The sequence below is a fragment of the Carcharhinus amblyrhynchos genome, chromosome 34, assembly GCF_965287045.1.
Source record: "Carcharhinus amblyrhynchos chromosome 34, sCarAmb.v2.hapA, whole genome shotgun sequence".
In the NCBI taxonomy this organism is placed as follows: Eukaryota; Metazoa; Chordata; class Chondrichthyes; order Carcharhiniformes; family Carcharhinidae; genus Carcharhinus; species Carcharhinus amblyrhynchos.
Window position 1 is genome coordinate 9,555,289 of NC_137357.1, and position 24,403 is coordinate 9,579,691.

The 24,403-nt window shown below is 40.6% G+C and overlaps 1 protein-coding gene and 1 non-coding gene across 2 annotated transcripts in view; one reads left to right on the forward strand and one right to left on the reverse strand.

The window, feature by feature from the left end:
• Window positions 1-3,916: 3,916 nt before the first annotated feature.
• Window positions 3,917-24,403, reverse strand: part of ido1 (indoleamine 2,3-dioxygenase 1) — a 36,951-nt gene continuing 16,464 nt past the window's right edge. The window contains exons 5-10 of the mRNA XM_080216993.1: window positions 23,437-23,451; window positions 20,655-20,754; window positions 15,289-15,406; window positions 14,623-14,674; window positions 6,962-7,110; window positions 3,917-4,287 (exon numbers count right to left, since the gene is read on the reverse strand). Of these exons, the coding sequence (XP_080073119.1) occupies window positions 3,917-4,287; window positions 6,962-7,110; window positions 14,623-14,674; window positions 15,289-15,406; window positions 20,655-20,754; window positions 23,437-23,451 (805 nt within the window). The remainder of the gene's footprint in view (window positions 4,288-6,961; window positions 7,111-14,622; window positions 14,675-15,288; window positions 15,407-20,654; window positions 20,755-23,436; window positions 23,452-24,403) is intronic.
• Window positions 9,913-10,102, forward strand: LOC145361477 (U2 spliceosomal RNA). Its single transcript, XR_013889843.1, has one exon. It is a non-coding gene; the product is annotated as a U2 spliceosomal RNA (small nuclear RNA).

Here is a 24,403-nt window from a genome sequence, read left to right on the forward strand (position 1 = left end):
ACATCTTTCCTAAAATGTGGTGACCAGAATGGGACATGATACCCGAATTGTGACCAAACCAGAGATTTGTGAAGATTTGGCATAATCTCCCTGCTTTGGAAAGACATTCAATTGACTTCATACAAACCAGATCTCATCATTGTTAATTGATTTTGAGATGTTCTTTCTTTTTAAAATACACAACGTCCACTTAGATGGTTTTATATTTTCAGCACTTGTTTGTTTTGCTGGCGTGTTTCATGACATTTTAAGTACTTTCCTATACCATGACATTTTAATTGTAGTGATTTAATTGCATATTCAGAATAATTGCATTGTACATATCTTAATTATGATCAACTGGGATATATGGAAATGTTTATTCTTTTACTCATTCATTGCTGGCAAGGACAGAATTTATTGCCAATTCCTAATTGCTCTTAACAAGCTTTCTTGAACTGCTGCAGTGCATGTGTGTGAAGTGCACCCCATAGTAATACCTGCTCTGCAGGCATAGTATTAATATGGCTGGTCCAGTTAATTTTGTGGTCAAAAATGACCTTGACGATACTTATCCTCAAAATTTGCTCGCAGTCATTGCATTGAATGTCAAACGGAGAGGTTAGGTCCTCTCTTTTGGGGAAATAGACATTGGCATTTGGATGGCAGGAATGTTACTTATCAATAATTAGCCAAAGCTATATGTTGTCAGGTCTTGTTGGACATGGCATGAACTGCTTCAGTACATGAGCAATTGTGAACAGTATTGAACATTGTGCAATCATCAGCAAACATCCCCACTTCTGACATTATGACGGTGGTGGAATGATCTTATATGAAGCAGCTGAAGATGGCTGGCTCCCAAACCACTGTCCTGAAGAACTCCGTAAGAAGTCTCACAACCCCAGGTCAAAGTCTAACAGGTTTATTTGGTAGCAAAAGCCACTAGCTTTCGGAGCGCTCGCTGTCCCTTCATCAGTGAGTGGGAGTTCAGTTCACAAACAGGGCATACAAAGACACAAACTCAATTTACAAAATAATAGTTGGAATACGAGTCTTTACAGGTAATCAAGTCTCAAAGGTACAGACAATATGAGCGGAGAGAGCATTAAGCACAAGTTAAAGAGATGTGTATTGTCTCCAGGCAGGACAGTGAGTGAGAAGACCTGAGCTGAGAAAAGCTGAGACGATTGGCCTCTAACAACCACAACTACAATCACCTTGCTAGCTAGCTATGACTCCAGCCAAGAGAGAAGTTTTCCCTTTGACTTCAATTTTACAGGTGCTCCTTGATTCCTTGAAACTAAATCAAATGCTGCCTTGATGTCAGGAGCAGTAACTCATTGTTTCGACCAAGGCTGAAATGAGACCTGGAGACTTGTGGTCCTGGCAGTATCCAAACTGAGAATCAATAAACACATTTTTGGATAGTAAACACTGCTTCATAGCACTGTCAGCAACACCTGGTCCTTGCCTGATGATGGTGTGTCTCATTGATGCCTAGTTTTGATCTGATCTCAAATTCTCTCATTTATCAAGGTTATATGGGAATCTTCTTAATGTGATTTAATTTGATTTATTATTGTCGCATTTATTGGCGTACAGTGAAAAGTATTGCTTCTTGTGCAGTTTGTCTACAGACAAAGCATATCATACAAAGAGAAGGAAAGGAGAGAGTGCAGAATGTAATGTTACAGTCATAGCTCGGGTGTAGAGAAAGATCAGCTTAATATGAGGTAGGTTTATTCAAAAGTCTGATGGCAACAAGGAAGAAGCTGTTCCTGAGTCAATTAGTAAGTGTCCTCAGACTTTTATATCTTTTGCCCAACGGAAGAAGGTGGAAGAGAATATGTCCGGGATGCATGGGGCACTTGATTACGCTGGCTGCTTTTCTAAGCCAGCAGGAAGTGCAGACAGAGTCAGTGGATTGAAGGCTGGTTTGAGTGGACTGGGCTTTGTTCACGATCCTTTGTAGTTTTTTTTAAGGTCTTTGACAGAGCAGGAACCATATCAAGCTGTGATACACCAGAAAGAATACTTTTTATAATGCATCTGTAAATGTTGCTGAGAGTCACTGCGGACATGCCAAATTCCTGTAGCTTCCTGAGTTGGTGGGCTTTCTGAACTATAGTGTCAACATGGAGGGATCAGGACAGGTTGTTGGTGATCTGGACACCTAAAAACATGAAGCTCTCAACCATTTCCACTTTGCCCTCATTGATATCGACAGGGGCATGTACTATGTTTCCTGAAGTTGATGACTATCTCCTTCATTTTGTTGAATTGATGGAGAGATTATTGTTGTCACACCAGTTCACCAGATTCTCTCTCTTTCCTGTACTCCATTTCATCATTGTTTGAGAGATCAGACCCACTACAGTGATGTCATCAGCAAACTTGAAGATTGAATTGCAGGGGAATTTCGGCAGACAGTCATAGCACATGAGGAGTATAGTAAGGGGCTGAGGACGCAGCCTTAAAGGACACCGGTGTTGAGAATGATAGTGAAGGAGGTGTTGTTGCCTATGCTTACTGATTATGGTCTGTGAGTTAGGAAGTCTAAGATCCAGAGGGAGGAACCAAGCCCTAGGCCATGGATTATGGAAGTGAGTTTCATAGGAATAATGGTGTTGAAGGCTGAGCTGTAGTCAATAAATTGGATTTTGACATAGGTGTCTTTGTCTAGGTGTTCCAGGGTTGAGTGTAGGGCCAGAAAGATGGCACCTGCTGTGGACCAATAGCAGCGGTAGGTGAACTGTGGTGGATTCAGGGAATCTGGGACGTTGAAATTGATTTGTGCCATGACTAACCTTTTGGAGCACTTCATAATGATCCATGTCAGAGCCACCAGATGACAGTCATTAAGGCACACTGCCTGGCTTTTCTTTGAGACTTCGGCTCCACAAGGGCTGTGTGCGAGCTATTCCAACCAGTATTGTCAAGAAAAGATACACTTGCTGCAGGAAGGTTTTCCCTTGTATTGATTCTCTCACCACATGCCACATCCCAGTTGAGATCTTATGCGCTACAGGACAAGCCAGCTTGTGCCACTTTTGAAGGGCATTGATGTCCCTTCACAGAGTACATTCTGTACCATTGATGCTCTCAGTACTTCTTCCTAGTTGTTAACATGAAGAAATGCTGATTCATCAGCTGAAGAGAGTGTGTGAGGTGGGAGTCAGCAGGAGGTTTCCTTGCCCATGCTGGAATTGATGTTATGGGACTTCATGGGGTTCAAAATCAATTTTGAGGTCTCTCAGTGACACTACCTTTCAACGGTGATACAATTGTGCCGTCACTTCTGACTGATCTGAGTGACACGTGGGGAATTACATATTCAGAGAAAGTGATGGAAGAATTCACTGAAAGGTATAATTCAGTTAGTACTACTATTGTCAGACTGTTATTTGACTAGTCTGGGACATCTGTCCCAATTTTGGCACAAATACCCAAATGTTAGTGAGGAGGACTGTACCGGTTTGACTAAGTACATCTTTGTGTCTAAATCTGATGCCCCGGTTTATTCTTTGTTGTAACAACTTGCTAGACCATTTCAGAAGAGACCAAAGTGTCATTCACTACACAAAAAGGCCAGACTTGCTGAGGACAACAGATTTCATTTTCTAAATAACATTTATTACATAAATAAACCATACAATTATAAATACTATTAACTACGTGTGATTATGTTAGAAATGCAAGCTTTTAAATTTCTGTTGAAATATTCTGTTGTTTCAATTAATTGTTTGTGCGGGTAGCTGGTGTCAGTACGAGCACTGACTGTAAGTGACTTTGTCAGTAATGGTTCATGATGATGTTAGCACTGAGCATTTGCCAAGACTAATGTTATCAATAAATAATCTGGATTGCCTATTGCAAAATTCTACATGAGTTACACTTAATATCACAATAAATCAGTTAACTTCTGTTAATATCATCAAATTTTCTCAATCATTGCTTTTTTAGTTGTGTCTCGGACACTTTTAAGCAAACACATGATCCCTGAACCACCAGTCCCCCTTTCCTCCAAAGCAGATGGAGCTTTCTGTAATATTTGTGCTGAGCTGTTTTGCTTGGCTTTCTCTGCTTTTGCTTTGGCAGAAGTTATGGTAATATACCGGGTAACTACTGTGATGTGATAGTTCCTCAGAGCAACAAGCGCAGTAATGCAGTCATTGTAGAGCTCACAGAGAACAGGATTGCCACTGAGCATGATGTACTCACGCACAGATGGACCTGAGGCAATAGTTTGGATAAGTGCCTTGTGTGATGGAGGCATATAATCCCTCATCCGATGTAGAAATTCAGCTGTAATTCCAAATAGAGAAGCAAATTAGATATAAAGACTGGGAACAAATGTTATCAATATTAATTTGAATTAAAACAACAGGAAGTACTGGAAAAAATATAGCAGGTCTGGAAGTATCTGTGATGAGAGATAAACAATGTTTTGAGTCCAGTTTCGAAGAAGAGTCATTTTGGACTTGGAACAGATCAAATCTTCCACTCTGCAGATCTTTGGAGACTATACACACGGCTCAAGATGCATTTCAGGGTCCTGCAGATGTCTAGATGCACTGACTCCTTGAGAATTCCTGAGGAACTTCCAATGGACAATTTGCCTGTTTCCTCAGGCTGTCTGACAAAGTCTCAACTCTGAGTTAGCTTTGGAGACTTCAGATGGTTCTGGCTGACTTACCCGGTGAGTTAGCCTGGAACTGCTAGGCAAAAGAATCCTAGTCTAACTGAGTAAATATACAACTGACACCCACCCGTCACCCCTCTCACCACCACCAATTCCTTGTTAACACCTCCCCCCGCCACCAATCCCCTCTTTACACCTCCTAATCCAACGTCTACTCACTGATCCTCTGACTACCCCTTGACCCGACCTAGATTGTCCCTCATTACGTCACAACCCCCTCCCCACGACTATGACCTGATTAGCCCCATCACCTGAAAAGCATGCCATTGGTGTGTCCAGGTGGGGCATTCTCCATCTGAATGTTGGTGTTGAAAATACAAATGTCATAATTATGACAAAAAAGGTCACATAATCAAGGCATGGTGGATCAGACAAAATCCTCAAATCTTGAAGGATAAACACAAGAAAGTACCTAAATCCATACAAAATGTTTATAGAATGCCGAAGACAATGAAGATTCCCAGGAAGACACAATGTCTACGGAGATCGAAGAACCAAAACTGGAGTAAAGGGGAAGAAATGTTATATCTTGTAAATTAATGCATCCCTATGTAATGTATCACATGATTATCTGGTGACTTCAGTAGAGGCATTTAGGAGATTTCCCCTGTCCTTCATCTTGGATTGTAAGCAAGCAATACCTATCTAATAAAGCTCCACAAACTAGTTAAGTAATCCACTGTGTGGTAATATTTTCATTCATTTATTTTGCTTTAAAAGTGAGCTGACCACTTTAGTGTACAACACTTAAAAACACACACATCTTTCCAAAAGGAAACCACAGAAAAAAAACAAAGTAAGACAAGGAAATTTGGGTTTCGTAGAAACATAGAACAGTACAGCACAGTACAGGCCCTTCGGCCCTCGATGTTGTGCCGAGCTATGACTGAATTCAAGATCAAGCTATCCCACTCCCTATTGTTCTGGTGTGCTCCATGTGCCTATCCAACAACTGCTTGAAAAGTTCCTAAAGTGTCTGACTCCACGATCACAGCAGGCGGTGCATTCCACACCCCAACCACTTTCTGAGTAAAGAATCTACCTCGGACATCCCTCCTATATCTCTCGCCATGAACGTTAAAGTTATGCTCCTGAGTAACAGCTACATCCACCCGAGGAAATTGTCTCTGCATGTCCACTCTATCTATCCCCCTCATCATCTTATAAACCTCTAAGTCACCTCTCATCCTCCTCCGCTCTAAAGAGAAAAGCCCCATCTCCCTCAACCTTTCCTCATAAGACCTACCCTCCAAACCAGGTAGCATCCTTAAATCTGCTCTGCACTATCTCCAATGCTTCTACATCCTTCTTATCAGTTTCAGTTTATCTTTCCTCCCCTATTGATACCAAGGGCCGGAATTTTCCAGCAGTTTCCACTGGTGGGATCTTCTGGTCCTGGCAACAGCAAACCATGGGTTTTCTGACAGCAATGGAAAGATCCCATTGCCAGCCAATGGCAGGCCACTTAATCACCATTAAACACTTGGAAAATCCCATCCTATAAGTGAAAAGTAGTCACGGATGACTTTCAAAGCAAAGTTGTTCGATCAGCTGGATTTTGCAGGAATGTCATGCTGCCTTTGTGGTAGCCTCCACAAATAATGTATGTTACTCATGTGTTCCGCCCAGTTTTAAATGTATATAGTGTTTTCATAAATCGGCTGTAGTTTATTTCAAAAATCTTTTTTGCTTCTCAAAGTAGAGTACCTCTTTAATTAGTGGGTTAGTAGTGTGCATGGTGGTGGTGATAACATCATGGTATTGTCACTGGACTTGTATTCTAAAGAACCAGGGTAATGCGCTGGGAACTTGGGTTTGAATCCCACTATGGCAGATGGTGAAACCTGAATTCTGGAATTGAAACTCTATTGAAATCAATGTCAATTACCATAAAAACCCACCTGGTTCATTAATGTCCTTGAGGTTGGAAATCTACGATCCTTACCTAGTCTGGCTTACATGTGACTCCAGATCCACAGCAATGTGGTTGAATCTTAAATGCCCTCCGAAAGGAATGGGCAATAAATGCTGGCCCAGCCAGTGATACTCACTTCCCATTTCCTTATACATAATTGCTTAAAACATTGGATTGAAATTCCTCTCTTCTGTATTTTAGAATTTGTATTAACTCATTTAATGTAATTTTATTGACACCTAAGCTAACATAGTAGAGAAAGGAATTCTAGTCTAATGCATTAGCTGTTATACACATGCAAAATCATCCCATTTTATGTGTCTTGAGAGGACCTGCTGAAATGAAATAGTGGTGTGTCTTACCGTTTTCTTTATTGTGACGGATTCCCAAAAACTCGTCAAAAGATTGCAGAGTGGAACTTTGTGCGGCACTTCCACCTGAGAAGTGCCTAGGTTTATCCCATACTCCTTCATACAACAATCCTTCTGGAAAGGCTGGATTATCCATCCATCTGCAAAGAAAAGTAATACAAATCACAGCACATTTCACACAAAACTTCATTCGACATGATGAGTCATTCATTTTGAACTGAGCTACAACAAGTGCAGCTCATTCATTTGCAGTTCAGTATTTTTTTAACATTGGCTTACTCAGTGATATCTTTTCTCAAAGCTGTGCTGAACCAGTTTGTACAATACGTTCACCTCCTCGAACAAATACTGGATTTTAGTGCAAACTTGAATCGTGCTTTCTCCACTGGATTGTTTTGATCTCTCCAGGCCACAAGTCTTTCTCAGCTGTCCAAGCCAAAATATAGGGACTTGCTAACTCTCTCTCCACTTTTTGTCTTCTGGAACTGCATTGTGGAAGAATGGTATCATTATTCACCACTAGATGGCCTGCATTGTTTATAAAACAACTGCTAAATCGAACAATTAAAAACAATCTGGCTTGTAACCTTCGAGTGACCTAATTCTGTCAGGCATGTTGCACATCCACTGGGTTGGTACTGCTTACCATACTCTCCTCACGTTTTCATTCTGCTCTCTCACATCCCAAGTTCCAGGTTGCAAACTCTGGCAGAGAGACAAACAACTGCACAACCTCAAACAGACCACTGTCCACAGCAAACTACCCGGCCTTCAGGAGAACAGTGACCATGACACCACACAACCCTGCCACGGCAACTTTTGCAAGACGTGCCGGGCCATCAACGCGGCTGCCATCATCTCACGTGAGAACACCATCTACCAGGTACATGGTACATACTCTTGCAACTCAGCCAATGTTGTCGACCTGATACGCTGCAGGAAAGGATGTCCCAAAACATGGTACACTGGGGAGACCATGCAGACGCTACGACAACAGATGAAAGAACACTGCTCGACAATCAGCAGGCAAGAATGTTCTCTTCCTGTTGGCGAATACATCAGCAGTCACGGGCATTTGGCCTCCGAGCTGAGGGTAGGTGTTCACCAAGGCGGCCTTCATGACACACGACAGCGCAGAGTCGCTGAGCAGAGACTGATAGACAAGTTCTGCACATATGAGGATGGCCTCAGTCAGGGTCTTGGGTTCATGTCACACTATTTGTAACCCACATGACTTGCCTGGGCTTGCAACATCTCACCTACTGTCCTGTCTGGAGACAATGCACATCTCTTTAACTTCTGCTTAATGCTATCTCCAGTCACATTGTCTGCACCTTTAAGACTTGATTAGCTGTAAAGACTCACATTCTAATCAGTATTCTGTAAACTGAGTGTGTGCCTTTATATGCCCTGTTTGTGATCAGATCTCCCCACTCACCTGACGAAGGGCCAGAGCCCCGAAAGCTAGTGGTGTTTGCTACCAGATAAAGCTGTTGGACTTTAACCTGGTGGTGTGAGACTTCTTAATGTGTTTACCCCAGTCCAATGCCGGCATCTCCACATCGAAGAGACAATTGCACAGCTCTGGTGGGGGGAGTGGGGGTGGGGGGAAGGGGTGGGATAGGGATGTGGCGGGGGGGTGGGAAGGCGTGGTAAGCAGACAGTCTTCAGGATGTACTATTATCGGTCTAGTGAATGGCAACCCCAGTCATCCACATTATCAATTCCAGTCTCTGTTCCTTTTAGGAAGCAGAAATGCAGCTTTACCAGAGAAATGGCCAGGGTAAGAGAGAATAATGAGTTTAATGGCATCTGGAGTTTTGAAGATGGATGTGCAGCAAATCGTACCTGCATAAATGTTGTGAAAGGAGGACCAAAGAAAATCCAGAGAGTCAGGGTTTTGAAAGTTCCACTAACAGAAATGCCAGAGTATCTTTTTCCAGGATGGACACAAAAGGAAGTTGGGGATATACGTGAAATATGATATTAATTAGAGATGGTTTTACTGATGATTTATATGATGAGTAGCAATTAGGCTGTGTGAAATAGCAAAGGTTGACCAAGAGTACAGGTTGGAGAGGTTCTGTGGAGGCAGTGATTATGGGAGGATGGAAGACCAGTGAACTCAGAGGAGGAAATGCTTGATCAATTAGTATGGAATTTGAAATCAGCTAGGATGAGAAATTTCTCAATGAAGAGGCTGATGGAGGAAAGCTGTGAAGTCATCTCAGTAAGAAATTGTAATATATAACAGTTGGTGTACATTAAAATCAGACTGCGGACTGCTGTGGATCCTGGATCTTGACCAATTTTGTCTGGGGTTATTATTTTTGTTGTTTTAAATACTAGAGCAAGTGTCTGAATCAGAAGACAAGATTAGGAGTAGAGAATTAATACAGCACCATTCTGCCGCAGTCATGAGCTTCTCTACAATTATTCCAGAAAATAATATAATTATCATATCACTTTGCTTTAAGTCTTTTGTGTATCCACAAGACCCAAGTTGCTATTGGAACTGTGGTTGAATGGCCTGCAGAGATTTAACTTTTAATATGCTGAAAGATCTTCAATCAAACAAACTTAATTTTTCGTTACATTTGTTTTTCACTATGCTGGGATTTCTTGTGGCCCAATGGGTCTACAACTGATCAAAAGACACTAGGTGTTCGATGTAACAGCTTGTCTTTGGCACAGATCTTTGGAACCAGTTTTCCTGTTATGGACATTGGAATGTAAACAATATGCACTTACAGGGCCGAGATATGATGGGGCCTGAAGTGACATTGAACATAGAACATTACAGCTCAGTACAGGCCCTTCGGTCCGCGATGTTGTGCCGACCAGTGGAACCAATCTAATTTCAAAGTAGTGACCAATGCCACTACTTTGGCTCTAATTGATTGGCCTAATAAATAGAATGATGCAGTTAGGGTTTCTCATCAATTGGTTCTCGGCCTTTTGGCTAAGATCAAGTGTAGTATCGACATGCTGTACTTGCTTGAAGTCATTAGGTTACATTTTAGCTTCATTTGAAGCAATTTTTTAAAGCTGTATCTCGTCCTTTTGGCTAAGATGCAAATGAGATCAAGCCTTGGAGGAGGAGCTATACCTATTCCGATCAGCTTAGATCATGTAGATCAAGCCCAAGACAGGAGGTGAGAGCCCTGTCTTGTCAGCTTGGATCGGGAATGTCTCAATTTGTTGGGACTCTGAATTGGATTTGATTTGATTGGATTGAATTGGAATAAAGAATCAATTGGTTACCAAAGAGCCTTTGGAGTTTTAACTCTGCGAACACAAAGAATTTGTTCAGAAAGGCAGTGTGAAGGACTCAGGGACCAAGCTCACAAGGAAAGGTAACATCTGGAAGAAGAGGAGAACAAAGGACTGATTCCATGTGATAAGAAAATCCTGGCCAGGTTTTAATTGCAAGTGGGAATCAACCTTAAGTAAAGTAACAGATAGTATTTGGTATATGCATTGGAAGTATTTACTATTGTTTAAGTAGCTACAGAATAAATGAAATTGTGCTTAAGTATTTAAAGTCAACTTGGTGTCTTTATTCGCTGTAGACGTTAAAACACACAGGTTTGTGTAACAGAACATAAAATTTAAGCTCTTTTCAAATGCTGGGGAATATTTTATCTATGAATGTACCATTTTATTAAGTTATCAAATGACTCAGTATAAATTACGATGTTCAGTTTCCCAAATGATTTGGATTCTGCGCATTATTGTTTCCCATCAACTAATGGCAACTTTTTAAGTAAAATCTAGGTATTATGGCAGGAGCTATAGAAAACACAAATTCACATATTAAAGCAACTTTATTTAAAACCTTCAGACAAATCCAAAGCAAATGCAGCAGTGTGGTGGGAGTGCTAAATAAAACGAAACAAAGGGATTCAAAGCAAGTAAGAGAAAATGAAAGAATAATTGTAAGGGATATTTCACGTAACCCTAACTCCTATCAAGCCATGTAAAAGTGATATAACTTTTTTTTCCCAGACTGGATTTTCTGGTTAATGCTGAAATGACAGCTGATCTAAGAAAGCTGCTCACAAAGATCTAGTCATCTCTATGGCATGAATTTCCCCTTTTCCACCATCAGTTTGAATTTAGCACCAGGTTTGGGGAAGTGCACTCTGGTTCGGAACCCCAAATTTCTCTGAATGCTGCAGAGCCTTTTGTTATAAACAAGATCCCCCCCCACCCAGGAACCTGATTGACAGGCTTGCCTCCCTCTTCAGGGAAGTTTCAGGATGTTGCAAAAGAGGCCCCAACCTCAGGGGTGCGTAAAACTTCGAGCTCTTTAGGCTCGAGGTTGTGAATCAGGGTGGTTTAGAAAACTAGGGATAAACATGAGGTCTGAGATGGATCTGGGGCAGAGGTGAAGGTTGTTTCACAGGTGACTGACTGTGGGGGGTGGTTGTCAGTAGCTGAGAAATCACCAGAATTACACTGTGGCTTTAAAGTTTACTCTTTGTGAACAGGTTGTCTCAACTATGCTTTAATTCTCTGAAGTTTATAAGTTGAAAGATGATCCAATACAAGTTAGAATGAGTTTATGTAGAGTGTTTGAAGACTGAAACCTCAAAGCCAGCAACCATGGTTCCACCCTTGTGCAGCAGAAACCTTTAAATCCCTGCAGAAATATCACCAACATTGCCCTTGCGAAATCTGACAAATTCACTGGAAGGTTAGGCATACCAAATGACAGCACTCTCTCCCAGGCCAATATCCTCAGTTTCACTGGTCCCCCTCAAACCAAATGCAACGGGCATTATCCGCATGCCTGACACAAGACTCCCTCACAAGGAGGGCAGAGTAAATGCTACAAGGATACTCTGAAAACCTCCCTACGTGCGACATCTCCACACACTTGCCCTAGAATGCACAAACTGAAAAGCATTCGCAAAGGCACGAACCGCCTCAGACATCACTGAGTAAGCATTTGGAGCCCAAGCACAAACAGTAGAAAGTGTGCAGAATCCAGAGCATCCCACCCACCTGCGTCATCAAGCACCACCCATTCCACCTGTGGCAGAGGCTGCAGCTCCATGTTGGACTATTCAGCACCGCAGAACCCACACCTGCCCCCAGAAGTGGAAGCAAGTCATCCTTGAACCTGGTGCGACCAAAGATGATGATACGGTTGATATAGAGAATCTATATCCACCAGTGAAGAATTTCAAAATGAAAGATCATGATCTTAAATTTACAGCTAGGCCATTTAGAGAGAAATGAGAAAGCAAATCTTAGCACAAAGGTTTGTAGCGCTTTGGAACCCATTTCCCAAAATTCTTTGATTCCTGGACCAATTGGAATTTTCAATACGAAGATCATATTTTTCTTAGCCAAGGATACAATGGAATATCAAGCGACATGAAGGGTCCATGGATCGTAAGGTCAGGATCACCATGAATGGTGAAACAAGCTTGAGACACTGAGGCATCTAACCTCTGTTCCTATAGCTGTTATTGGAGTACTGTGTACGATTTTGTGATGCACCTTATAGACAGGAAGTTGGAGTGTTTGAGGAAGTACAGCACAGATACTGCTTTTAATATGAAGGAATAAAAATATGAAAAACAACTTGAAGAATGGGGTTTGCTTTTAGCAGAATACAAGTGATGAAACAATATGGCAGATGCTGGAAATCTGAAATAAATGTAAATAAGATGGTAAATGAGGCATATGGAATGCTTTTCCAAGATACAGAATATAAAAGCAAGGGTGTAAAAACATTGGTTAGACTGTAGCTGGAATTTTGCATTCTGTTTTGGTCCTCACATTACAGGAAGGATATAATTGCTGTGGAGAGAATTATGAGAACGTTGCCAGGACTGCAAGATTACAGCTATGGAAAAAAATTAGGTGGGCTCGGGTTGTTTCCCCTCAAACAGAGGAGGCTGTGGGTGACTTGATTGACATGGACAAAATTATGATGAGCCAGATAGACAGGAAAGACTTGTTTCCTTGAGCAGAGAGGTTAATTATCAAGAGGCACAGATTTAAGATGATTGGTAGAAGGAATGGAGGGATATAACTTAAGAACTAGAAGCAGGAGTCAGCAATCTGCTCCGCCATTCAATATGATCGTGGCTGATCTCATCTCAACCTCATTTCCATATAACCCTCATCCCACAACTAATTTAAAAACTTACAAATCTCCTCAAATTTGTTTGATGTACCAGCATCCAGTGTGCTGTGGGACAGAGAATTCCACAGATTCATGACCCTTCGAGTGAAGTAATTCCTCCTCGTTTCTGATATAACTCTGTCATCCTTTAGCATCTTGTTCTAGAATGTCCAGCAAGGGAAATATCCACTCCACCCTGTCAATCTCCTTTAGCATCAGAAAAACCTCGATTAGATCTCCTCTCATTCTTCTGAACTCAGCGAGCATAGGCCTAAACTGGTCAATTTCTCTTCATAAGACAAGTCCGTACTTTTCACCCAGCGGGTGGTAGGTATGTCCCTACCTGATTAGTCATTCAGGCAGAAACTCTCAACTTATTTAAAAGGTACCTGGATCTACACCTAAAGGACAAAAACTGTAAAGTTATGGACTCAGTTGCTGACAGGTGGGATTAGATGGACTGCGCAGACTTGATGGACTGAATGAATTCTTTCTGTGCTGGAACTTAGCTGTGATTCTAAAGGCAGAAATTTAGAAGCCCTTAGCACATCAGGTGGTATTGGAACAGTATTAACATTTTAGGTCAATGACCTTTTACCATGATCAGATTAATTAACAATTTGGTAGTGGTGTTTAAAAATTATGAAGGGGTGGGACAGAGTAAATGGAACCTAACGGTTCTCATTGATTAAGTGTTTTAGAATGGTTTGGACATTAAATCTAAGACATGGATGCCAGAGAGCAGTAGAAATAGTTTTACATGGACTGCTTTGAGACTGAAATGCTCTTTTAATTCAGTTCATGATGGAAGCACAAAGCATCATTATTCAGCATTTAAGTATAAATTAGAAAGGAAATTAAAGTAAAATGAGACAGAGGAACAGAGAAGGCACATGATATTAGGGCTACATTTTTATACATACTTACATAGAATGTAAAGACAGCATTTGTTTCCCATTGCGAATTGCCATTGAACTGAACATGTCAGAGGACAATTAAGAATCAATAACATTGTTATGGATCTGGAGTCATGACGGCCGGACCAGGGTAAGAATGGCAGGTTTCCTCCTCTAAAGGACATTAGTGAACCAGATTGGTCTTTACAACAATCAATGAGAGTTTCATGTTAACTATTACTGAAATGAGGTCCATCTTCCAGATTTATTAATTGAGTTTATATTCCACCAACTTCAGTGGTGAGATTTGAACAAAAGTCCCCAGAGCATTCGACAAATGGTTATCCAGATCCGAAAGGTTAGCTCTATTCTTTTTCCACAGATCCTGTGAGACCTGCTGAGGTTTTCCAGCATTTTCTGTCTTTGTCCCCAGAGCGTTAGTTCAGATTACCAGTAGATTACGAGTTCAGTGACATTACCATGATGGCATCATTACCCCATCTACTGCTTTACATTGAAGATCAAATCAAAGTGAACAAGCTGCTTATGTGTGCAATTTCTGTGTAATTTGTTTTTTGGAAATCAGGCACAGTGCTTTAAAAGTGGATACGTACCCAGAAAGAAAGAGTCGTATTATTCCATAAAAAATATCAGGATTCACATGGTCTAGGGAAAGAAGAGACAGAAAAATACATTTGATATGATTATTTGAACGTGAGACCAAAGGAATTAATCATTGACTAATATTTGTGTAGCAAGTAGCTGGGCTTCAGATTAAATTCTGGCTATTGGCTGGCACCCAATCTGAAATTAGGTTCACTGAAGTTTTGTCGCAGCCTAGCATTGAAACAGAAGAATCATCATCTGAGCTAAGTACACAGTTCAGATTGGCAAGCTTACAGATCTGAACTAAAACCTGGTTACAGTAAGTACTAGTTCTGAAGATTCTGATGTCCATCACGCAACATCCAGACAAAAACTGATAGGTATCTTTCTTAATGGAATTCTTCTATACATGGGGAAATCTCAAAGGTCACAGAAATTCTCTTCATGATCTTTCGTATCTCTCAGCAGTCCTATCTGTCGGAACTGCATTCATCATCTTTTTCATTTTTTTCAGTAACCATTACTTTTCCACAGGTAATAACAAAATATCAATATAGCTCAAATAGTGATGCTATTTCAGGTATTTAAATAACCAATGGCAAATTCATCAGCCAACATTACACTCGGGTGAACAAGTAAGTCAACGATATCATTATAATTATGTCTGAACTTACCATCCATCTTCTTGAGCGAATGATTCATCTTCCTAATTGATTCAGCCATATCTTGCAAAGCAGTTTTAATTGAGTCATCATCACTGTTCAGTACTGCTTCAGTTGCAATGGGAATAGACTGGGGAGATTGGAAATGTAGCATATTACAAATTCAAGTCAACAGTTGTTTTCATATTATAGCGTCAAATGTAGCTCAGTTAGTAGCACTCTCACCTGAGTGAGAAGGTTTTCAGTTCGAATCCCAATCAGGACTTAAACACAAAAAATCAAAAGCTGACATTCCAGTGTCAGACTGAGGGAGTGCTACACTCAGTACTGGAGGTCCCATCTTTGATGAGACATCAAACCAAGTCTTCACTCACAGGTGGAAGCAAAAGATCCCATGGCAGTCTTTTACGCTCATGTCATATGTCCACGAGGATATGGAGATGATGAATCATTTTTACTTTAAAAGTAAAAGAACAACATGGCATACAGACATTTTACCTTGAAACAAAATGGGTGCAAATATGACCTTCTGTGGTTTCTGCACAAAGGATTAACTCACGTCTGAACATACTTGCAGAAAATTCTTAAAATGGCTGGGGCCCTTCCCTTGAGTAGACATACCAAGACAAAATTCACCAGTGGAATTCATGGCTTCTATTGTTTGTGGGTTGACCCAAAAGTTGAAGTCTGTGGACTCCCAGACTTATTGTCTTCGAGCTCAAGACTTAATAATGAAAACTGTAAGGAAACCAGTCAAGTGATAAGTAGGTGTGAAAGACTACCATCCATTCTCCATTGAATTACAATGGCTCCTACTTGTATTGCTCTTGGTAGACAATAGGCATATTGACCTTGTGGCTAAAACTTATTAATGCAGGAATCAATCAGTCTGGAAACTGACAGGACAAGGAGGACAATTCCACCAGGCAAAAGAACACAAAACTGCCTGAAAACGAGTCAACCATGCAGAGTGAGGTAGTTTAATTAATCTTCATCTGCAAAATTTGCCTTGACAGAAACTGGGTTATAACCTTGTCTATGTCCCCCATGATCTGCATGGGGAATCACCAAATGACCTCACAGTTGGGCTCGTTGAATATGAGCTCCCTGGGAATTGGTAATTAGCCGATCAGATGGAGCTCATATATGGAGCCCTGTGTAAAGCAAGACCTTGAGAGGATCAGTTAACTTTTTAGTCCCAGTTGGGATCTTTTGTGTTCACTGCAGCCTAGTAGCTGTTGTTTACTTTCATCTGATGGAATAAAGCATAGTTCCTTCACAGCCAACTCTTGAAGTTGGCAACAAAGTAAAATAAACATTTTGGTAATCCTGCTCATCTGATCCTGGGAATCATTTAATTTTGCAATGCCATCTTTTGAGAAATTAGAGCCATACGACAGAGTATTGAGGACTGGCCACAATATGCTGAAAGAATTAGGTACTTTTGAGCAGATGAAACAGAAAGAGTTACTCAGCAAACAATCATTCTGTTGACTGCGTGTGGGCTGCAATATTCAGTATTATAAAAAGCCTGATGTATCCACAGTCCAAGACTTTTGGTGAATTGGTCGGATTGGTAGCAAATCATTACTACCTGAAACTTTGCTTGATCTTGCAACAGTACTGGTTCAATGTGACCACTAGATTTGCAGGGAAATCATTGATGGAATTCCTGATGTGACTAAGAAAACTGGTGGAGCATTGAGAATATGGTACAGCATTACTGGAAATGCTGAGAGACCATTTAGCGTAGGCCTAAATGATTTAGTAACCCAAATAAGGTTTTTGACAGAGCCAAACCTAAATTTATAAAAAGCCATAGAGCCAGCCTTAGCTCAGGAGAATGCAGTGAAAGGGGCCCAAGAGTTGCAAGGATCTTTAGGCAGTAACATCCATAGGCTCAGGCAAGTCCCCTACCACAGGCCCAAGTCCCCAGTTGAAAATACTCTTGAACCCTGACCTTGAGTGAGGACATTGGCTGAAAGAGAGTTCTACAGCACAAACAGTGCTGTGCATGCAGCCAGGGAGCCCACTGCAAGCAAGGTTACCAAAACAGAGTTTGCAAAACCTATTTAAAAGGGCAAACCACCCCAACTCAAAGTACCAGATAAGTCAGGCTCAAGAGGAGGAGCTAGCACCACTAAATTGCATCACCACAGCAAAAGTGGGCCCAATACAGTAACAGCTCCAAGTGAATGTACACTCATTGGATATGGAGGTGAACATGGGAGCATGAAAATTTAGCAGAAACCCAGCCGGAGTCATCTCATTCCACCAGCTGTCGGTGTTCTTTTGAAGTTCTGCATTATCTTTCATACAATTAACAATGCTTTAAAATGTTTTGTCATCTACAAATTATGTAATTGTGCCTTGTGCATCAAGGCTTAAATCACTGATAAATATCAGGAAGAACAAAGGTCTTAACACCAAATTTGGGAAACTCCATGATAAACCTTCCTCTAGTCTGTAAAACAACCATAACTACTATTGGTTTTTTGAGATAAAAATGAAAAGTGCTGGAGAAACAGCACCACCCAGGCAACATCTGTGGAAAGAGAGAGACAGAGCTCACATTTGAGTCCAATATGACCCTTTTTTGGAATTCTTTCCTATCACTCAGCCAATTATGTATTCATATTGCTATTGCTACCATTCCATGTTATTCCTTGAGTTTTAACTGCTCGTACATCTGTTGCGTAACATTTCATCCAACAGCTTTCAAAAGCTTGATTCTGTGGCAATAGTTCAAAAGTACAAGTGAAAATTTGTTTCTAAGCTTCATAGTAATTAAGTAATAATCCAGGGGAAATCATACTTATCAGAATATTTATTGAAGGAAATTATAAATTTAATCTGTCTCCACTCAGAGGAGCTTTAGAATCCAGTGTCTTAAATGAACAAGAGTCGAGGTGACAAAACAAGTCACATCAAATGTTCAATTCAGCTCGAAAAGTGACCTCAGTACAACCTACAATTAAATCAGTGCATGACAACGGCGAAGTAAGTTTAATTATAGGACAACTGGTGAGGCAGAAAGTTTGCATGCTGCTGTTCAAAGATACAGAGGATAACTACAGATCACAATGTGACTGAGTGCATTGTAAACAGGGTGGAACTTTGAAATAGTCATTGACTTCAGGGCAGCTAGTGGAGGCTATACACCAATCTGCATCAACAATGAAGTGGAAATGGTTGAGATCTTCGTGTCTAGGTGTTCAGATCATCAACAATCTGTGGTCTCTCCACACTGCCTCTATAGTTAAGAAAGCCCACCCATACCTCTACTTTCTCAGAAGGTTAAGGAAACTTGGCACAGCCTTTGCAACTCCAATTTTGACAGTTGCACCATTGAAAGCACCCCTTCCGGATATATCACAGTTTGGTATGGCTTCTACTCCGACCAAGACAGCAAGAAACTACAAAAGGTTGTGAATGTAACACAATCCGTCAAGCAAACCAGCCTCCCATCCATTGACTCCATCTACACTTTCCACTGCCTCGGAAAAGCAGCCAGCATAATCGAGGATCCCACACACCCCAACCTAGTTCTACCTTCTTCCGTTAGTAAAAAGTCTGAGAACAACCGATTGAAGAACAGCTTCTTCCCTGCTGCCATTAGACTTTTGAATGGACTTATCAGATATTAGGCTGATCTTTCTCTACACCCTATCTGTGACTATATTCTGCACCTTGTCCTTTCCTTCTCCTGTATGTATCCTATGAACTGTATGTTTTGTCTTTATAGCATAGAAGAAATAACACTTTTCATCACCCCAATACGCGACAATAATAAATTAAATCAAAAACTTGGAGAATTGGGTGAGTAGGAATTTGGTGCAGGAGTGAGAGGAGGTGGTATTTGTTTCTTTATATATATAATGGTTTATATAAAATGGAAGCAGCATAGTTCAGTGAGTGTAACTGTCCTTGACATAAAACAGCATTTGAGCAAAATTAAAGTCAAGGAGAAGGCACACATTCCACAAAGGTTGTGATTATTCAAGCCAATCATCTTAGTCCCAAGACATTCTTGCAGGAATTTCTCTGAATACTGTCCTAGACCCAACTATCTTTAGCTCCTTTAACAATGATTTTCCTTCCAGCATTACACAGGAGTATTACATGTTCACTGCTGATTGTACCATTTGTAACTTCTTGGATTCTGAAGCATCCCATGTCCATTGCAAAGCCTTCATCTCAACGGCAATTAGGAGTGAATAACATATATTGGCCTTGCAAGCGATGCTGACATCCCATGGATAAATAACAAAAAAAGCCCTGGAGAGTTGACATGGCAGATGCGGGGAAGCTATTTTCCCAACTGGGGAGTCAGCAATCGGGCACCTTGGTCTCAGGGTAAGGTGTTGGCCATTTAGGACTGAGAAGAAATTTTGTTCGTCACATGGTTGTCAATCTTTGAAATTCCGTACCTGAGAGCTTGGATGCTCAGCTGATAACTGTACACAATACTAAGATTAATACGTTTTTAGACACTGAGTGAATCAAGAAATATGGGGGTAGAGCGAGAAAGGTGATGTAAAACTTCAACTATTACATTATTAAATAACTGAATCAATGTTTCTTGCTTCAATTTCTTAAGTTCTAATGAACTTGTCAATAATGCTGCTATGGAGATGGATTTTTTTCAAGTCAAGTATCCCTCAACAAAGAATAAAGAGGATTGCTATCTATAACACACTGTCACTTTCTCTCTGAACAACAATCAAAGACAGCTTTCGCAGAGGTGTGGCAGCAGGACGTTTATGAACCCGTCAGTACAGGATACCGAAGGAGGTGATTCGGACAGGCAGGTCACACTTGATTGAGTGAGATGTACTCCCAGTTTGGAAATGAAGCAAATATAAATTTTAACAAAGCAGAAGTTGTATATGTTTCAACTCAAGTCTTTGTTTCACACTGTTGGCTGTTTGAAAGCAGGTGTTTATCTCATCAGAAAATAACTACTGGATAATAAAAGGTGATGCAATGCCACAGTGGTCAGCACTGCTGCCCCACAGCACCGGGACCCGGGTTTGATTCTCTGCTTGGGTCACTGTCTGGAGTCTGCACGTTCTCCCCATGGATTTCCTCTGGGTGCTCTGCTTTCCTCCCACAGTCCAAAAGACGTGCTGGTCAGGTGCATTGGCTACGCTAAATTCTCCCTCAGTGTACCCGAACAGGTGCCGGATTTGCACAATAACGTCATTGCAGTGTTAATATAAGCCTACTTGTGACACTAATAAATAAACCTAAACATGAAATCACCGGTAGATTTTAGACAGTTATTGGAACATTAGAAAACCTTGACATGCTATTGGACCATGTGTTGCATTTTACTGCTGTAAGCTTGTAACATGCTTTACTTTTCTTGGGTGTACCTTGATGCCTTGTACTGCTGCCAGTTCCACCTCGAGTGTCACCAGGAAGAATCCTTTCATGCTGTCTCCTCCCGGCAGTGCGAAGATAACGTCTAAATTTCTGGAAGAAATGTAGTACCATCTAGTGGCCATGCAAAGTACCATCTTAAAACCTATGAATATCAAACCTTCCTTTGCCACAATTTCTTTCAACCATCAATATCTTACTCAGATGTACAAATCTAATATTGTTAAATTTGTTCTATGCTTTTGAAGTGAAGCCTCTTCACTGAAAAGAATTGGAATGGAACTCCTCTGAAGAGGTTCTTTGTTTAGTTTATGAAGTTAAAGTAACATATAGGAATAACTGAGTGGCTTGTACAAGAAGGAAAATTGAGGCAAGATTTGAAGTCTGGAAATATTAAAATATGAAATGAAAAATGGCAAGAGCTAGAAATCTGAAATAAAAACATTTCCTTTCAAGTTAGTTAGTATTTGTCAAGAGAAAACATAAGCTATACTTGTTGAGCTTAAGCCCTTCTATCGAACAAGTGTTTTTAGGAAACATGAAGGAACTGGGAGAAGAAGTCAAAATATTTAAAAGGGCAAATACTGAGAGCACAGAGCTCTAAAAAGGGCAATCAGCTCCACTACCCAAAACAGAGAGAGGGGGCAGTTGGTTTTCAGTGTCTGCATGATCGTGTGGACTGAGCTATAAATCATTCGATATCATGCAGCAAGACTATATCTCAAAGGCAGTGCACTCAGTGCTTCCCAAGCTCATATATGACAAGGTATACCTCTATACTTTAGAAAGAATTTTTGAGGCATACCTCCTATTTTTCTCTGTCTTCTTCCCTTATTGGTAACTTCATTTGTAACTTCTCCCTGCCCTCTTGCTTGTTTTTTCTAACCTCTCCCTGTCTCTCCCAATCATCCAAGGGTTTTTTTGAGATTTTGCATTTTGTGCAGGTGCATGAGACCTTTCTCTTTAGCTCCAAGTCCCATTAGCCATGTGCATGGGCCTGACCAACAGAAAAAGTCTAAACCACACATGTGTGGCTCTTTCCTAGTCAGCACAAGATTTGTTGGGTCTTGGAGATGACAGAGAGCTGAAGACAAAGGTTAGTTTTAGTTTAATTACATGGACTTTGAATCACTTAGAATCTTTTCTCAGTGTGCTTGGGGAGGTTGGGGGTTGGGGGAGGACCAATTTCAAGGCACACAGGTTGAGAACCACTGCACTAGAGAACCTTTCTGGTGATAAGATTTTTGATATATGCTGTGGTTATGTTTGCCTTTGCAGAATGAGCCCCATAAAGATCAATTTGCTTTAGCTGTGTTCTCCAGATCATAGCAGCATAACATCCTTACCAGCTCAGCTGGTGATCAAATTCACAGTATGTCACCTATTGAGGGGAGGCGATGGCCTAGTAGTAATATTGCTAGATTATTAATCTAAAAACTCAGCTAATGTTCTGGGGACCTGGATTTGAATCCCACCACAGCAGCTGGTGGAATTTGAATTCAACAAAACAAAGCTGAAATTATGAATCAACTGATGACCATGAAACCATTGTCAGAAAAAAATCATCTGGTTCGCTAATGTCTTTTAGGGAAGCTAATCTGCTGTCCTCACCTGGTCTGGCCCACATGTGACTCCAGACCCACATCAATGCAGTTGACTCTCAACTGCCCTCCGAAATGGCCAAGCGAGCCATTCAGTTTCAAGGGCAACTAGGCATAGGCAAATGTTGGTCAGCCAGTGACACCTATTCCACAAATGAATAAAAAATAACTGCTGAACGTACATTATATCTGTGAGCACCCAAAAACTCCTCAGTGCCTGTGTCACCTGTGTAGCCAGAACAACTATGTTTGCAATAGACATTCACAGGTTCTGCCCATCTGAGGAATCAGACTGTTGCTGGTTGTCAAAAAGCATGAATAATCGTAATGATATGACACTCGTGAAGCCAACATAAGGCAAATCCATTACAGCACTCTGGCCACATTTCATTCTGATACCAGAGTCATGTATTCTTCCACAGTGATTTTAATCAGACACAGGCTTGCATCTGATCCTGTCCAGGACAAGTGAATTGAGACTTTTCAAGTTGGACCCATACAAGCCATCGGGGAGAGGACACTTAAATTATTTTAATCTGACCTGACAATTAACGCATTGTAAATTCAATCTGGAATTCCATCTGTACCTCCCAGAAGTAAGATATCAAATTCCACAATGAATATGCAAAAGAGGACAAGCAAATTAAAACTCATGTAAAAATTGTTAAATTGACAGGAGTAAACTTAATGAGATCAAGTTACTTTTCCTCCCTATCTAAATATGGAAGTGCATACATGTTAAATTATAAAGTTACCCTGAAAATTTGAAAAGTCATGAAATGTGGAAAAGGTGACACGGCCCGCAATCTTTCACAAACCACAACTGACACTCCATCTATTTTAATCTCTAAATAAAAAATGCTGCAAAAGTATCCAGAGCCCAAAGACAGTTGAAGGTAGCCCAACATTCCAAAGTAACCACTGCTTATTCTGTTTGTAGCTCAGCATTTTAAGCATCCAGATCGGTATCCTTTCAACCTTTCTTGATCTTTTGGTATGAATTGAACTTTGTTGACTTGTTTTCATTGAGCTGCAGGAGAAGAGAGAAGGTGGCATCTGCCTTAGATTTGGGAGGAGGATAGTCATTCTGTCACTGCACTGCTGATGTATGTCTTTTCCCAATTTGAAAGGCATTATTTCAAAGGGGAACATAACAATAATAATCCTTGCTTACCTCAGTTCCATTTCCCTGGAAATATTCACCAAAGATTTATGTGAAAGAAATAAAAAAAAGTTAGCATATTTTCTGAAGCAGATGAACAGCAAAATTAGCAACCGTCATTCAATTTATATTTTTTTTAATGTGCAATGTGAGACTGCTAACATGGAAAGTGAGGTGGGTTTGGACCACAATTAATACAAACATTCTGATAAATCAGGCAGTAAAAGCTTGGTGCAGCAAAGATTGCTTTTGCCCAGAGTCTTGCTCTTGTACTTCTCAAAGCCAATGCATCAGGGTGAAGCTATTGAAATCAGAGTTTCTGAGTAGTTTAGCTTGCAACCTGTGGATAGAGTGACTGCGATAAAGGGATAAATATGTCAGTGGTCACCCGATTATTAAAGGGAGAGACATACCAGAGGAAATATTCTAATAGGCTGGTGTGAATGAAAACAACCCACTCAGAAGGTGAAAAGTGTGGTTTTCTGCATTTCTCATTAACACAGTGTGATGCTAGTGTGCCTTTAAGAGGTGTTCTTTTCGAAATCATGTTTTCTGCAGTTGTTATTATGGCACTGGTTTGACTGGAGATGCCTGTTTATTACTGCTTAAATGGGGGTTTGTTTATTTTCACTGGGATATTTATGGTTCTGCATTGTTGGAAGAAAAAAACTGGTTGGCAGGCCGGGCGAGTCTATCTAGAGAATTGTACACTTCATCCAAAGTACTCAATTCCACTATCACATGAGTATTATTCTATGTTGTATTAAACCTGTTTGAAGAGTTCTCTTTCTGGGGTTGGTTTGATTGGGACAGCTCCTATATTTGTTAAGGGTTATACACATTATCATGATTGTTTTGATGTTGTTTGTCATTGATACAAATTATTGCTAGTGTTCTTACTATACATGTTAACTGTATTCTTAAATAAACTTTGTTTGATAAAAGCTCCCAAGTGGGTCACTTGAATCATACCTGAAGT